Genomic DNA, 15,890 nt, shown 5'->3' with positions numbered 1-15,890 from the left:
CTGAGTGTGTCTGAACTCTGACTGTCTTAGACCTTGAACCTCACCTCACACCTAAGAGGCAGCCAGGGGTCTAAAGAGGAAGTGGGAGGGGGCCTACCCCTGGGCAGTGGGCTTGGGAAGGGCAGAACTGGGGGCAGGGGAGGAATGTGGGGGGCAGATCTCACCTCCTGGTCCCCCTGTGGGTATCCAGGCTTCTCTAGGAAAACTTGCTGGGGCATGAGGGCCCCATGGGTTCCCCAGCTCCTCCCTAGGCCCCACACCCACACAAGCTACCATGGACCACACTACCCTGGCCACTGGCCTCAACTTCTTGTCTCTTCCCACAGGGCATCTGTGGTCTGAGGAACTGTGGATTCTGGGACACATGGCTGAGGAGACATGGCCATTTTCAGTGACATCAGGCACCCTCCCATTCCCTCCTTGGGACAGATTTCCCAGGAGGTGGGATGAGAAGGCTGGCCACAGTCACATTTTACAGACTCAAGCAGAGCTTCCCTGGTATAGGAAATTTCAACCCACTCCACTGTTCTTGCCTGGGAAATCCCACGGACAGAGGAGCCTGGCATGCTAGTCTGTGGGGTCACAAAGAGTCGGACATGACTGAGCACACACACAAGCAAGTAGAAGATAAACCCTTTAATTTGTTTCTGAAAAAATAAACCTCAGTGGATCTTTCTTCCCCAAAGACATGGTAGCCTCTAGAAAATAGTGGTTCCTGTGATTTTATAAGATGAACTTTAAGAAAAGTATTCCCACAAAAATAACTTTTGTTCACAAAAATGATTGATCTTTGGTGGCTCAGTATCAGTCTGTGACCACTTCTAGAAACAGTGTCATCAGCTTAGCTGTACAAGGGGAAAGGTCTTGAGAAACACCTCACGCCCTGTTCAACCTGTCCCCACTGCTAGCCCCATCCGCTCCCTCTGGGGTCTGCTGGCCTCTCTGGCTGCATCTGTGCATCTCTCCCCCTGGATATCCCAGCATGTCCATCTGTCCCCACTCTGCCCATTCACGTGCTGTCTGTCAGCCTCTCCATTAGATGATCACTGGACCATCAGGAGAAACAAGAATTCTGTTTGTCTGTCTTGTCAGGTAGCTTTGCCATCCAAGCAGGTTGGTGGGCCTGGTGCTCCCACAGAAGTCTGCAGATCAGGCTGGTAGGGGTTTCCTTTTTCCAAGAATAGTTGCTACAAGAATGCTTTCCAGGTCACAGGTTACCCAGAGCTGGGTAGTCAGCGGCACAGGCCTCTCTGAGATGTCCTGAGGTCAACAGGTGAGACATGAAAGGTGGAGCCCAGGCCACTCCCTTCAGGAGAGTCACTGAAGACTCCACATCCCTGGGGAAAAGAGATCATGTGTAAACGGTGAGGCAGGGGTGCCAAAGGGCTGAAAAGGGGGGCCTGGAGCCCAGAAGATGCTGTTTCTGATGTGCCGGCTCACAGGAGTCTGAGATTCAAGCCAGAGCGTAGCTGGTCCTCCTGTGGGAAAGAGAAGAGAAGTCAGATAGAAGGATGAGGCTGGGCGGGGATCGGAGAAGTGTCAGTGGCTGCTCCTTGTCTCCCTGCTCAACCCTGAGAACGAAGCTACAGCCCTGTTCCTTCAGGTCCCATCTACTTGTCATTCCCCAAACACAGTGCATGATCTCAGTATGAGGGGTTGGAGTCCCAGGCTGTCCCCACTGAGCACTGAGTTATCCATGATGGAGCCACTTCCTGGCCTATCCGGTGTGGGCCTCTGCCTGTACACGGGCTCTTGTTTGTAAGTTTTTGAGCGTGTGCAAAAATGTGGACAGCTTGTGACTGTCTGCTGGACCAGAAGTGTTGACACTGTAGTGCCTGCTTGGACTTTGGCTCTGGGCTGAGATCCTGGGACACAAAAATGAAGAAAACAGCACCTCCCCCAGCCATCAACGTCCCCACAGTCTACTGTGAAAGCCAGGCAGTGAGCAGATCATCCCCAGGGCAGTGGGGTCTGTGCTTCCAAGTGGGAAGAACAAGGTGAGAGAGCAGCTCAGGGCAGCTGTTGTGGAGAGGAGTGGAAGATGACCCCGGGGTTTCAGCCCCCAGGCTGGGAGGTGGTGCCATTCATTATGGTGCAGCAAGAGCCAGATTGGAGAACAAAGATGAATTCAGTTTGGAGCCCATTAAGACTGACTGCGGACTTTCCCAGTGGTACAGTGGATAAGAATCCACCTACCAATACAGGGGACATGGGTTTGATCCCTGGTCCATGAAGATTCCACATGCCACAGAGCAACCAAGCCCGTGGACCACTGCTAATGAACCTGGGCTCTAAAACCCGGGAGCCACAACTGCTGAAGCCCTAGCACCCTAGAGCCCGTGCTCTGCAACAAGAGAAGCCACTACAATGAGAGACCCAAGCACCTCAACTAGAGAGCAGCCCCTGCTCACCGCAACTAGAAAAAGCCCACATGGCAAAGAAGACCCAGTGCAGCCAAAAATAAACAAATTAAAAAAAAAAAGACTGCCATGCTTGTGAGACATCAGCCCCACATGAGAACTATGCACATCTGCGCACCTCCCTAGGTGCCCTGCGGTGTGTACCCGTGAGTGCGAGGTGCCTACCTCCCCAGGGAGCGGGAGTTGGCCCGACTTGGCACCTTGGGAGTGGGGCCGACCATGAGGATGCACAGACCAATGAGGATCATGCTGGTGGGCACAGCACCAATGAGGACCTTGAGGGTCACCACCACCTGCTCCGACTGCCTGCAGGCTCCTGACTCGTACCCTGCGAAGCTGGAGAAGCCCCCACCCTGAGCATCCAGCTCAGAACCTCCTGATGGAAGGGACCCAGGTGCCCAACCCCCACCCTATCCTGAAACTTGGATTTGTTTTCTGGCCAAATCAGTCTAACTAGGGAGGAAGAGCGTGTAAGGGAACAGGCAGACCGGGGAGGAGTTCAGAGAGAGCTGAGAATGCGGGGAGGACAGGTTTCAGAAGGGGTATAGCTGCTGAGACCTGTACCCCTTCTGGTCACGTGCACAGAGAAAGCTGGGGTGGGGGCTCCCACGCACTCCCCAGACTCATGGGTGGCCCCTGGCTGGCTCAGGTGGGGGACTTTGCCCTTTGCTTCCCACGCCACTTGTCTTCTGTGCCTCTGAGATGCCTGACTCTGGGACTCACTCCAGGCTGAGAGTGGAGATGCCCAGGGCGCCTGCTCCTGAAAGCTTGGTGAAGAAGACGTAGGATGAGTAGAAGATGGTCTCCAGACCTGGGCCGTGCTGGTGTTGCAGCTGGAAGTCATCGACCACATCCGGAAGCATGGACCTGGGGGCAGGGGCTGCAGAATTATGTCTTTTATCCCCTCGGGAGCTGCCAGTGGGAGGGCTCTTTGGGGACAAGGACTGGTCAGATTCACCCGTGGGTCCCCGCTGCCCAGCACCAGGACTGGTCCACAGAGAGCCAGGCAGTAAATGTGCTTGTACTTCCCTGGTGACTCAGACAGTAAAGAATCTGCCTGCAGTGTGGGAGACCCGGGTTTGGTCCCTGGGTGGGAAGATCCCCTGGAGAAGGGATAAGCTACCCATTCCAGTATTCTTGGGCTTCCCTGGTGGCTCAGATGGTAAAGAATCTGCCTGCAATGCGGGAGACCTGGGTTTAATCCCTGGGTTGGGAAGATCCCTGGAGAGGGGCATGGCAACCCACTCCAGTATTCTTGCCTGCAGATTCCCATGGACAGAGGAGCCTGGAGGCTACAGTTCATGGGGTCACATAAGAGGCGGATACAGCTGAGTGACTAACATTTTCACTTTCTTTTCACTTTCCCCCCAACACACTTTGGCAGCCTCTACCTCCGAAAAGGGGGAGAGACTGTCCCCAGTGGGAGGGGCCTGGGACCGCAGGTTGAGATGAAGGGGGGATACCCACTGGGAAGGACGGGAGGCCCCTACTCCTCGTGCCCCTCACCCCGCCTACCAGGGTAGCAGCAAGGACACAGCGATGCTCAGGCCAGACACAAAGGCCACGACATATGCCACGGGCACCATGGGCATAGCAGCCAGCAGGATTGCAAAGGGCACCATCGCCTAGGGAGACAGACATGCTGGCACCTCCTCCACTTGTACCCCTGCCCCGCACACACTTGTAGCTGCTCTTGGATTCATGCACTCACCAGTCCTGGCGCCGGGCTAGACACAGAGAACATGAGAACACGTCTCCCCCTCAACACCACCCCAGGCTTGGCTTCCTGCCTCACTCACACAGATCCCAAGGGCTGACATCCTCTTCCCAAATCGCTGCAGAACCCACTCCCACATTGGGGTGCTCAGCACTGCCGAGACCTGTGAATGGACAGAATCGTCATAGCCCAGGATGCCCTGCCGGGGCCTCTGCCAGATTCTCAAATGCTCAGCTTTTAGGTGGGACACCCGACGTTGACCTTGTCCTTGGTTGGAACCAGTGGCTGAACTTTACAAATTTATGACCCTGACCCCAATTCCACCCTCTGCTGAAATGGTGGCACTAGTGGTAAAGAACTTGCCAATGCAGGAGACGTAAGAGACATAAGAGACTTGGGTTTGATCCCTGGGTCGGGAAGATCCCCTGGAGCAGGAAATGGCAACCTACTCCAGTATTCTTGCCTGGAGAATCCCACGTCAGAGGAGCCTGGTGGGCTACAGTCCATGGGGTCGCAAAGAGTCGGACACGATTGAAGCATCTTAGCAAAAAGCCCAAGCAGAGTCCAAAATACTGACCATCAGAACTCTGTCACACAGGTCATGTCAACGACCACACAGCCCTGACTCAGGCCCCTGGCCTCCACCACCCCACGTCCTCTCACCAGGATGGTCAGCACCATGCTCTGGACGTGGTCTTGAAGCTGGGAGGCATGTGTACAGAACAGGACCAGGTAGCTCTGCTCTACCTGAGGAGTCGACAGAAAGTAGGCGTGTACAGGAAAGGGCAGTAATGTGAAAGTCAAGGGCAAGGCTGAGGTCTCGAGTCAGGCCTTCAGGCCTTCAAGCCTCCTTTGGGGCCTTCAAGCTCTGGTTCCTGCCACCATCATGCAATCCCTTTCGCAACAATGGAGTCATATCCATTAAACCTTATCCAGGTTTAAACACCATTCCTAGTCTCCCCCTGGCACAGCTGAGATGGATGGACTTTATCACCCCAGACACTTCCTGGTGTCTGGGCCATGACCCTCCCCAGTCCCATTAGATCTAGGTAGGTTTCTCTCCTCTCAGCATCACCCTTGCCAAGCCCTTGCCAGCCACTGATTTCCCTGTGGTGTGGTGGAGATGAGAGACTAACCTGAACCTATGCAGTTTGGCTAAACCTCTGGTTTGGCCAAACCTCTGGCAGTTTGGCCAGAGCCCAGCCAGTGGGGATCAGCCTGGCCAGACATACCTGAACAGCTGCTGAGATGAAGAGGAAGGAGATGACCAGCTTCAGATAGGGCCGATGCCGGACCGTGAGACCCAGCCCAGCCAGGAAGCCCAGGCCCTGGCCGGATGCTGGGGTGGAGGGGTCTGAAACATTGGAAAGGGACATCTTGGAGGGAGGTGGGTGGGGGGTCCAGGAAGGGGAACACATGTAAACCCATGGCTGATTCATGTCAATGTATGGCAAAAACTATTACAATATTGTAAAGTAATTAGCCCCCAACTAAAATAATTTATAAAAAAAAAAAAAAAAGAAAGGGACATCTTGACTTGGCGGAGTTCAAAACCAAAACTCATGCCCGAGAGTAGCAACCAGCTTCTGCTTCCATACTCTGTCTGCAGCCCTGTACCTACCTGATCGCTCCTTCACCCCCAGGTAGAGGAAAGTACTGCACACAGGATAAGTCAAAGCAACCACAGCGGCTGCAATGAAGTAGAGACGAGTCTGTGGATAGGACAGAACTTCGGTGGGGGTGATGTCTCCAATCCATGGAGGTGGGGATACCCAGGGGCCTGGCAGAAGTGCCTCCCAATGGGAGCAGAGGGACCCTCAGTCCAAGTCCAAGGATGCTGGGTGCTCTTCCTCTCCATCAGCCCACAGGAGGGGGAGATCTAAGGGACCAGAATGGTCCTTCCGCTGACCCTGTGCCTCCTGTGAGCATTCATGTAGCCACGGGTCAAATCCCTCCCTCCCTTGCTCTCATTTTTTTTTTAAGCAAACATTCATTGCTGCTGAATTCCGTGTGCTAGACCCTGAGGTTACAGTGATGAATAAGTGACCCTGTGCATCCACAGTAAGGGGCTTGGGGTGAGGGGGAGACAGATCCATGAACAGACAGTTACAGTGTGATGTACGATGACACAGAAAATGTCGAAAACAGAAATGGTGCCACCGAGCATTCAGAGAAAGACACATATGGAATAAAATACAAATAAGGCCTGCATGGGAGTAAGAGTCACCCAGTTCAGGATAGGGGTTGCCTCTGGTTGGGGAGGAAGAAGGGAGATGCAGAGCTTCACCGGTGTGAGGGGTCCCACATTCAGAAGGTGCTGCACTTGGGAGTTAATGCTCTGCTCTCTTGAAATTCAGGACAGTTTTATCTATGAATTTGTGTTTTGTAAGTGAAGTCTATGGGACAGCAGAGCTGGAACTAGCAAGAGTCCCCTGGATGCTTCTCACCTTGGCTCACAGCCTCATGTGAGCCATGAGAACATGAGGGAGGACAGGTTCTCAGCTTCCTACTCCCCACTTCTTGCCATCCTATGCTCCACCTGGCCTCCTGCTCTCCCACCCAAGGGGAGCTCCTCAACTCTGCTCCCCACTTCTACCTTCTGTTCCACTACCCTCACCTAGACAGTGACCCAGAAGCTTTGGGGAGGGGCCTTATAGAGGCTCCCTTGGTGGCTCAGACAATAAAGAATCTGCCTACAATGCAGGAGACTTGGGTTTGAGCCCTGCGTCAGGAAGATCCCCTGGAGAAGGAAATGGCAATCCACTCCAGTATTCTTGCCTGGAGAATCCCATGGACAGAGGAGCCTGGCGGGCTACAGTCCATGGGGTCCCAAAGAGTTGGACATAACTGAGTGACTTTTGACTCTCATTTTTTTTTTTGGAGAAGCCTCAGGGGGGGCCTGGGCTTGGAAGCAGGGAGGGTAAATCTGCAGGCCACAACCCCTCTGATCCTGGGCTTGTAGCACCATGGGTTTTGAGGCCAATGGGGCAGAGCCTCTTACCTACCCAGATCCAGGCAATTCCTTGACAGGGGCAGTGGGCCATGGGAAGGGGAAACTGACTCCCTGTTCTCTCTTTGTCTCTACAGCTTCATTTCACACTGTACGGAGGCACATTCTGTAGCTGGGCTGCAGATGGCCTGGGGATCTCTACACAGGACTTCACTGTAATGTTTTCTTATAGGCAGTGAACTGTGGGTGCGTGATCCTGGCACTATTCTCATAACATTAATTCTCAAATGTTGGTGGAGGTCAGTGATGTCATTTGCTTAAGGAGAAGCAGGAGAATAGAAGATGCATTTGACAGATAAATAGACAAACATCTCCTAATTGCTGAAAAGGGAACAGCTTTGAGGGGAGAGGAAGGGGTGTTGCCCCCAGGTTTCCCCTCTCCTTTCACACTGTGGGTGGGGTTGGGGGGGATACCTGTTCAGGGCTGGGTGGCTCTGCTCATAGGATGGGCTTTGCCCAGGGCTCTGCCAGGACATTAAACCCTTCTGCTGTCTCTCTCTCTTGCCCCGGCCGGTGGCCCCTCCCCACCCCATCCCTTCTCTGAGGTCCACCTCCTCCCCTCCAGATGACCTGCTGGCCTGTTGTTTGACTCCACGTTTAGAAGGCACCCAGCAGGAGAAGCAGATTTAGCGGGGAGGATGGGGGACATGGGCTCAGCTCGAGGAGCAGGGAAGGAATGAGAGAGCCTGGTGGGCAGAGCTGAGCCCTCAAACAGCCATGAAGAGACCTGGGAGAGAAACGTCCCTCGAAGAAAGAGGCGACCTGGAAGCGGGGGTTCCAGTGGCTCCAGGCAGCCTGGACACTCACCGCATTGGGGGAGACAGCCACTTCCCCTGGGAGTGTGTCCTCCTTGCACCTGTGAGACCCATGGGCACCAGACACGATGAGTCCGTGGACGGTGGCTCCCATCAGCGTCCCCGCCATCTCCAAGGTCATCCCTGGGACACAGCAGGCAGCAAAGTGACTGAGCTCATGGGTCTGGGCCAGAGCTACCCCGTCCCACCTGACCGCATGCTCGCCTGCACTCACGGTACGCGGTGGCCGAGTCCCGCTCCTTGGGGTTGGGGGTGAGGAGCATGGTCAGCGCCGTGTAGGGCACCTGGAAGAACTGTGGGGCCAGGCAGAGCTTAAGACGGTGCCCACTGCCAGGCGGCCAACCCAGGTCAGCAGCTTTCCCAGGCCAGGCCTGCGCCAGGCTGGCACATCCCCACAGATCCCCTCAACCTGGAGTTAGGGGCTAAGGGGCAGGAGGGGCATCTGGCCTAGAGCCCACAAGAAAAGCTAACGGCTGGTCACCACCTGGTGAGCAGGTCGGCAGTGGGCACCCCCCAGCACACACACACACTTCAGGGAGGCCTCCCCCCAGGAAGGAGGCCACCTGCTTACCGTGGCCAGGGCCTGGAACAGGCAGTAGAGGGTCATGTACCAGAGGCCTCGCAAGGTGGTGAAGGGAGGCAAGAACCACAGGAAGAAGTAGGCCAAGGCAATGAAGGGCGTGCAGCCCAGCACCCTGCGGAAGCACAGCCAGGTGGGGCGCCCTGCAGCACTAGGACAGGGGGTCCCAAGGGGCCTGGAGCAACGTCACCCAACCCTCGGGCCTGGAGCAGCCCTGGTCTGGGGCTCAGGGTGGGAGCTACGGAGAGGGAGAGGTGGCTGAGGGGATGAGGAGGTCGCTGGGAGAGGGGGCTGGGGCCCTTAGGGGCTGCATGCATGCGTGCTAAGTCACTTCAGTCATGTCTGACTCTTTATGACCCTATGGACTGTAGCCCGCCAGGCTCCTCTGTCCATGGGATTCTCCAGGCAAGAATACTGGAGTGGGTCGCTATGCCCTCCTTCACGGGATCTTCCCGACCCAGGGATCGAACCCCTATCTCTTACATCTCCTGCATTGGCAGGCGAGCTCTTTACCATCAGTGCCACCTGGGCTGGGTGGTGCCATTCCCTGTACCCAGGAAAGTCATATCTCCTCTGTGAGACCTTCCAAGCCACCCAGCCCCACCCAGCTGCACTCTGAGCACCCCCCTGGAGCCAGGCCTGCGACTCTTGTCCAGCTCTGTGCCACCCAGTGAGGGAGAGGTCTTTGAACACCTGAATGACTCACTCAGACCCAATCCATTCCTGTCACCTACTGTCCAGACCTGACCTTTAGCCACCCACAGGATTTTTCACTAAGAAGCAGCTGTGACAAACGCAGAGATCTCAAGCCAGGGGAGGGTGCCAGGATCCTAAGGACTGTGGGGCTGCTCACCAGGGCAAGAGTCGTCCAGACCCTGTCCTCCTGCTTCTGTTGATGAGAAACCCAGCCAAAGGGTCTGCAGCTGCCCCAGACACCTTCCCTCCAAACAGGACCAGTGACACCTGGGCAGCAGGGATCTGAAAGGGACAGAGGAGGGGACAGCCAAGGCCTGGCACAGTCAGTGAGGGTGTCTGGACGTGCTCGCTCATCAGGAGAAAGACCTTGGAAACTTGCTGGGGCCATAGCCACGCTGTAACGGTCTATTCAGTCCCTCCCCCAGGACGGGAATCCAGACAGCTCTGAGGACATCTGTCCACCAGTGGAGAAGGGGTAGAGGGATAAGAAGGAGGGGACAGGTGCACACTAGCACATTCCTGTTATCTTTTTACCCAGTCACTTTAGGAGAAGACTGGAGAGACCCTCCTCTGAGGTGGCTCAGTGCGAGAAGGGTGCACCGAAGCTGACAGTCAGAGGCAGAGCTTGTGTTTTACAATGAAAATGGTTTATTGATTTTTCTGATTACATAAGTGATAACATTCATTATACACACATTCAAACAGTTCAGAAAAATATCACGCAAAGCTCATCTGAAATTCCACCATCCTGAGACAACTGCCAGGAGCATTTTGATCATTCTTTCCTGCATTTCCTTCTGTGCATTTGTGATTTATAATTTTATACAAATGGGATATTGGTGTCATTTAAAAAATCATGGAAAATAAGTAAATAATAGATACTTTATTAAAATGTTTTGTTTATCCTCTATTCTCCACCAGTCCCTCCTATAGCCAACATTAACATACTTCTGGACAGGTGTCCTTTTGGAATATACTTTCTCCATGCTCATCCTTTAATCATGTTGTTGTACAGTTGCTAGCTGGTGTCTAACTCTGCGGCCCCATGGACTGCAGCTCACCAGGTTTCCCTGTTCTTCACTGTCTCCCAGAATTTGCTCAAACTCATGTCCATTGTATTCGACCATCTCCTTATACCTATGCACTCATATATATATAGGGCATGTTTTTATTTTTTTCAAATGGGATCTTTTTATATGTATACCCTTCTCTAAAACTAATTTCCCTCACTTGACAGTGCACCATGGAAATTCTTGGGAGTCAACTGGTATAGATCTAACTCATTCTTTTGAGTGACTACACACTACTCCATCATGTGGACATAGTCCAACTTATTATTGAACTACTTCTATATTTAGGGACATTCATGTTGTTTCCCATTCTTCTACTACAAACAACCTGCAAATAAACATCTTTCAGGAGGTTGCCCTCAACAGCATTTGGTTTTTCTCAGCCTTGGGCCAGAAGTGCCATTTACCAAGGATTGTGGCAGTGGAAGTAAAGGCAGGTTGAAAGGACCAGACACCAGACATGGGAATAGGGGGCCCCGAGGCTGCTGCCCACACTCACCTGTGCCACATCGAGCAGGAAAAGTTGCAGGTAAAAGGCTATGGCGCTGGAGGCCACCTGGTTGGGAACCCCTCCAATGCCATAACACAACTTCCTATAGAATGAGAGGTGAGCAGCTCCACTGTCCTGGGGGAGACACAGGACCTCAGCCCCCACAGGTACCAAACACCTCCTCCAGCCCCCTGACTTCCAAAAGTATCCTGCAGCCCTGTTTTGAGGGCTGTTCCAGCAACCTCTCAGTCCTAATTCCTCTCAAATTATCTTAAAAGAAGTGAGACAGGACTTTGCTGGTGGTCCAGTGGTTGAGAATCAGCCTGCCAAAGCAGGGAAAAGGGGTTTGATCCCTGATCCAGGAAGATTCCACCTGCCTTAGGGCAACTAAGCCTGTGAGCCACAACTACTGAGCCTGAGCTCTAGAACCCGTGCTTTTCAACAAGGGAAGCCACCGCAGTGAGAAGCCCATGCACAGCAACCAAGAGTAGCCCCTTCTTGCCACAGATGGAGAAAGCCCAAGCACAGCAATGAAGACCCAGTGCAGTCAACAACAAACAAACACACAAAAAAGAAATGAGACAGAAAAAGGGAGGAAAAAAGAAAAAACAAACCTACCCTAAACCGTGACTTCTAAGCATTTCCAGGGGGAAGTTTTTCCTTATATTCCACCCCCCTACAGTGCTTTCTGCTGCAGTCTGTTTTATTTTCTTAGTCAGCAAGCTAGAGTGAACGAGGGGTCAGGAGGCCCCTAACTTTGCCACGAACTTCCTGTGTGTGCCTTTGAATAAATCACTTTATCTCTCTAAGCCTCCTCTGTCAAATGGAATATTCCTGCCAACTTAGAGGGATGTTTTGATGAGCAAATGAGGCCATGGCTCTGGGAGCTGATTGTTAAATGTTCAGGACTTTTGCAAGCCAGTTGTTGAACCACTGGCAGCCTGAAATCAGCCACGGGGAGAGTACTTACACCACAGAAATCAGCAAACAACAAACATCAGAGCAAAAATGAAGTAAAGGTTACATGTATACCCACACACATATATTTGGGGTTATACACACACACACACACACATATATATACATATATATACATATGTATATGTGTATATATGTATATATGTGTATATATATATATATATATGTACATATATATATATATCTCCCTAAGCATTCAGGGAACTCCAGACTCATAATTAGACTCTCTACTCACAGCCCCACATGGTTGCCAAATAGGCATTCCAGTTTAGTGTGGTCAAAACACAGCTCCTGATTTCCATCCTAACCCTATTGTCCTCATTGCATTAAATGGCCCCAAAGTTCACTCAGCAGCTCAGGCCACAAACCTAGGTGTCACCCTTGATTCCTCCTTCCCAATTTCCCCATCTAATCTATTAGTGAGAGTCTAAGTGGCTTCTCGACTTCTACTCTCATTCCCTACATCCACTTTCTGTCCAGCAGTTGAAGTGATCTTTTCATAACACAAATCAGATTGTGTCTCTTCTCTGGTTAAAACCCTCCAACAACTTGCCATTACAGTTTGAATAAAACTCCAAGTCCTTCCCATATACCCTACAGGAGCCCACCCAATCAGTTGTCACTCCTTTTCCCATGTTACTTCAGATAGCTCTCCTCAACCATGGTAGCCTCCATCCTGTTGCTCAAAATGACCTTGTCTGTTACTGCCTCAGGGCCTTTGCACTTCTTGTCCCTTTGGTCTGGACAGCTCTTCCTCCAGGTCTTTGCAAGAGCTGATTTCTTGCCATTCAGGCTGAAGCCTAAATGTCATCTCTTTAGAGGGGTCTTCCCTGACCACGCAAATTTCTCTCAATTGTACTCACTATAGGACATATTCATATTTATTTCCTACCTCTCCCCACCAGCACATAAACTCTCTGAAAGTATGAACTACATAACTTTTACTCACCACCATGTCCCCAGTACCTAGAAAAATGCTGGGCATGTAGATGCTCAATATATATTTGTTGAAAGAATAAATGACATGAAGATGCTGTGTGAAGTGCTATTTCTCCCAAAGATGCTGAGAATCTTTCTTTTTCATCTTTTGCCTGGGGATGGGAGGGGGAGTGGAGAGGTCTATGGCTTCACCCAGTTTGGTATCTAGCCAGACACCCCAAGAGGGCTCTTCTGAAAGGAAGGTCTTCCCAGATAAGAGTTTATCAAATTCTCTGCATTCTTCCTACCCACACACGAGGCAGGATGTGGTCTCTTCTGACATTTTTGTGAACAATATTTCAACTTCCAGAAAATTTAACACCAAGCAGAATCCAACACGATAGACCCTCCTCCCCACTCCCCAACCCCTCCATAAAGGGATTCTGGTTTCCTCCTAAAGGTACCTATTAAGTCCTGGTACATAGTAGGCAATTGAAAAATATAAAAAATCTAGGTATATGATACAGTCTTGGAATCTTGAGGAATATCGCTTTACCTACTAAAATCATAAGCCCTTCACAATCAACTGAGGACACGTTTCGGTTAGGCAAACTTGACAAATTTGAATGCAAATTCTCCGTCTGCCATTTCTAGCTGTGTAACCCAGGACAAGGAACTTAGTGTGGCTAAGCTTCATCACGTGTACATGGGGGTAATACACTGCCTAGAGTTATGAGAATTAAATGCTAGCGTTTCATGGCTAATGTTTCTTCCCTAGCAATTCATGTCATCCTGGGTTTCTAAAGTTCCCTGGGAAATGAGAGTCCCTGGAGGGCCTCTTGATCTTACTTTCTGTCTTGGAGCCCACTACCTTTTGCTCAGAGGGGCTCGGAGGGGAAGCGCGGAGTCAGCACAGGGAACTGAGGCGGTGAAGCCAAGCTAGGGACAGAATGAATGCGCAGCACAGAGCGGGCAGTGGATTCCGCATCCAGCAGCGAGCAGCTAGTCCTAACTCCTCTCCAACACAGCCACGCTGAATGACCCGTGCCCCGGCCCTATCCAGGGGGTGAGGGAGAGCGGAGGCAGAGGGGCTGAGACGGCCCCTGGATTCCCACCTGCCCTCCACCCTCACTTCGGAGCCTGGTTACCAGGAAGGGCTCTGGCTGCGGTCTCCTCTAGGAGGGTCTGGTGCCTGGAGGGAGCCAGGTTTGAGAGGGCGGCCAAGCCCATAGCACCTGCCTGGAGACTGGGGAAGGCGGGCCCAATTAGAAGTTCTACCTGCCCGGGGCTCCAGAGACTTCGGGAAGACCTGGCGTGTGGTGGACAAGAGCCCTAGACTGGCTCTGCTTGACTAGTTGAAGGAATCAGCGGCCTTCTGCACTTGTCTAGGACTAGGTTTCCCATCTCTTTGGGGCTCCAGAATACCTCCAGCCTCCCCGCTCTCAACTGTCAAACCCCAGCTGGGGCAGTTCAACAACCTGGAGGCTCGGGCAGGGATCTTGCGGGGCTGCGGCTGGGTGGCTGCGCCCAGATGCCCGGGGATGGGGGGTCGGTCCCCGGAGCCCCCGGCCCGACCCCGCGACGGCTCTGCGCGGGGCTCAGTCCCCTCTCCCCGCGCGCCCCAGTCCCCTCTCCCCGCGCGCCCCTCGCTGTGCGCTCACCGAACCCTGCGCTGAGGTGTGTGCTTCTGGCGAGAGCGACGGCGTCGGCGCCTCCAGAGCCGGGCCCGGGATCGCTTCGCGGTACACGGCCATCGCGCACGGCCGCCAGCGCACCAAGGCCCTCGGTGTTATCGCCAGGCCGGGCCCGCGGGGAGGGCGGCTCCCCGGCCGAGCGGGCGCGGCGCGAAGAGGGGCGGGTCGGCCGACGCGCCCCGGGCCGGGGGCAGCGCGCGGGAAAACGGGAAGCCGCGAAGTGCCGGGGGTGGATTACCCAAAGTGAAAAATGCCAGAGCCCACACTTGCTGCAGGAAAAGGCTGGCAAGTGACTCGGGACTGTTTTCCTTGGGATCGGTCTCCGAGGGACTGAGAGTCAGCAGCGGTTGTCACTAAACCTTCCTGCTAAATCCTTGTTAAAATCGGCCAAGTTCTTAGAAACACGAAGCAATAAAATTGCTCATACTATAAGATTAAGGCTGAGCAGGCTTACAATCTGCTTTAAAAAAACTGCTATCAGATGCCCTAAATATACATTCTCCAACCTCTTAGAGATGACGGGTACAGCCAGGTAACTAAGTTCTAGCCAGAGAACAAAAAACTGGTGTATGCAAATTTCCCAGACAGGTACTTAAAAGGGAAGGGCTTACAACACATACAAAGATTAACTGAAAACCCATCGCAGACCTATAGAGGCTGAGACGATAAAACTCTTCGATCTTGGCTTAGACAAGTATTTCTTAGGACACCACAAGCCTAAGATGGGCTATAGCTAAATGAAAAACTGAAAAACTTCTGTGTTGCAAGCCAAGCAACAAGTGAAAAGACAACCCACAGAATGGGAGGAATGTTTGCAAATCATTGTATTGGAATATATAAAGAACTCTTAAACAGTAGAGATAGTACAGTTAAAAACTGGGTGAAAGATTTGAATAGATATTTCCCCAAGTCTACAAATGGGCAATAAGCACACAAAAAGACATTTATGTCAAGGAAAACACAAAGCTACAAGAAACCACTCTGTTAGAAAGGCTATAATTTAAAAGACAATATACAGGGATTGGGAAGGATGTGGGAAATCATACGTTGCTAGTGGGCGTGTAAACTGTGCAGGTGCTTTGGAAAAGTCTGGCAGTTCTTCAAAAGTTAGGTATGAAATTATATGATCCAGCAACTCCACTTCTAAAGATATAAGAGGATTGAAAACATGATCACACAATAACTTGAACACTAAGTGAAGAAAAGTGAAGTGAAAGTCAGTCATGTCCGACTCTTTGGGACTACATGGACTGTAGCCTGCCAGGCTCCTCTGTCCAAGGGATTCTCCAGGCCAGAATACTGGCCTGAGTAGCCTTTCCCTTCTCCAGGGATCTTCCCCACCCAGGGATCGAACCCAGGTCTCCTGAGTTGCAGGTGGATTCTTTACCAGCTAAGCCACAACGGAAGCCCTTGAAAACTAAAGTATTTATAATAGCTAAAAAGTGGAAACAACCCAAATGCCCATCAACTAATGGGTGAATATTTAGGATGTTAGGAATATT

The 15,890-nt window shown here is 52.2% G+C and overlaps 1 protein-coding gene across 1 annotated transcript; it reads right to left on the bottom strand.

The window, feature by feature from the left end:
• Positions 1 to 621: 621 nt before the first annotated feature.
• Positions 622 to 14,470, bottom strand: MFSD2B (MFSD2 lysolipid transporter B, sphingolipid). The gene is made up of 14 exons (XM_081592635.1): positions 14,356 to 14,470; positions 10,808 to 10,933; positions 9,396 to 9,520; positions 8,534 to 8,657; positions 8,177 to 8,255; positions 7,955 to 8,085; positions 5,759 to 5,849; positions 5,370 to 5,491; positions 4,801 to 4,884; positions 4,220 to 4,300; positions 3,936 to 4,045; positions 3,144 to 3,287; positions 2,586 to 2,756; positions 622 to 1,478 (listed from the first exon to the last, which is right to left on the bottom strand). The coding sequence occupies exons 1-14, from the start codon at positions 14,446 to 14,448 to the stop codon at positions 1,454 to 1,456; spliced, it is 1,506 nt and encodes a 501-aa protein (XP_081448761.1). The 5' UTR covers positions 14,449 to 14,470; the 3' UTR covers positions 622 to 1,453.
• Positions 14,471 to 15,890: the final 1,420 nt, after the last annotated feature.

This window comes from Giraffa tippelskirchi, chromosome 4, assembly GCF_054371585.1.
Source record: "Giraffa tippelskirchi isolate mGirTip1 chromosome 4, T2T-mGirTip1v1.2.pri, whole genome shotgun sequence".
NCBI lineage: Eukaryota > Metazoa > Chordata > Mammalia > Artiodactyla > Giraffidae > Giraffa > Giraffa tippelskirchi.
This window is presented reverse-complemented; position numbering and strand designations above follow the sequence as displayed.

What these genes read in the sequence shown, in the direction of transcription:
- MFSD2B (XM_081592635.1), bottom strand. Translation starts at nt 14,448, where the DNA reads ATGGCCGTGTACCGCGAAGCGATCCCGGGCCCGGCTCTGGAGGCGCCG. An exon ending in TGTTCCAGGCCCTGGCCACG is followed by an intron (nt 8,256 to 8,533) that starts GTAAGCAGGTGG and finishes CTGGCCCCACAG; the next exon opens with TTCTTCCAGGTGCCCTACAC. An exon ending in GGACTCGGCCACCGCGTACC is followed by an intron (nt 8,086 to 8,176) that starts GTGAGTGCAGGC and finishes GCTGTGTCCCAG; the next exon opens with GGATGACCTTGGAGATGGCG.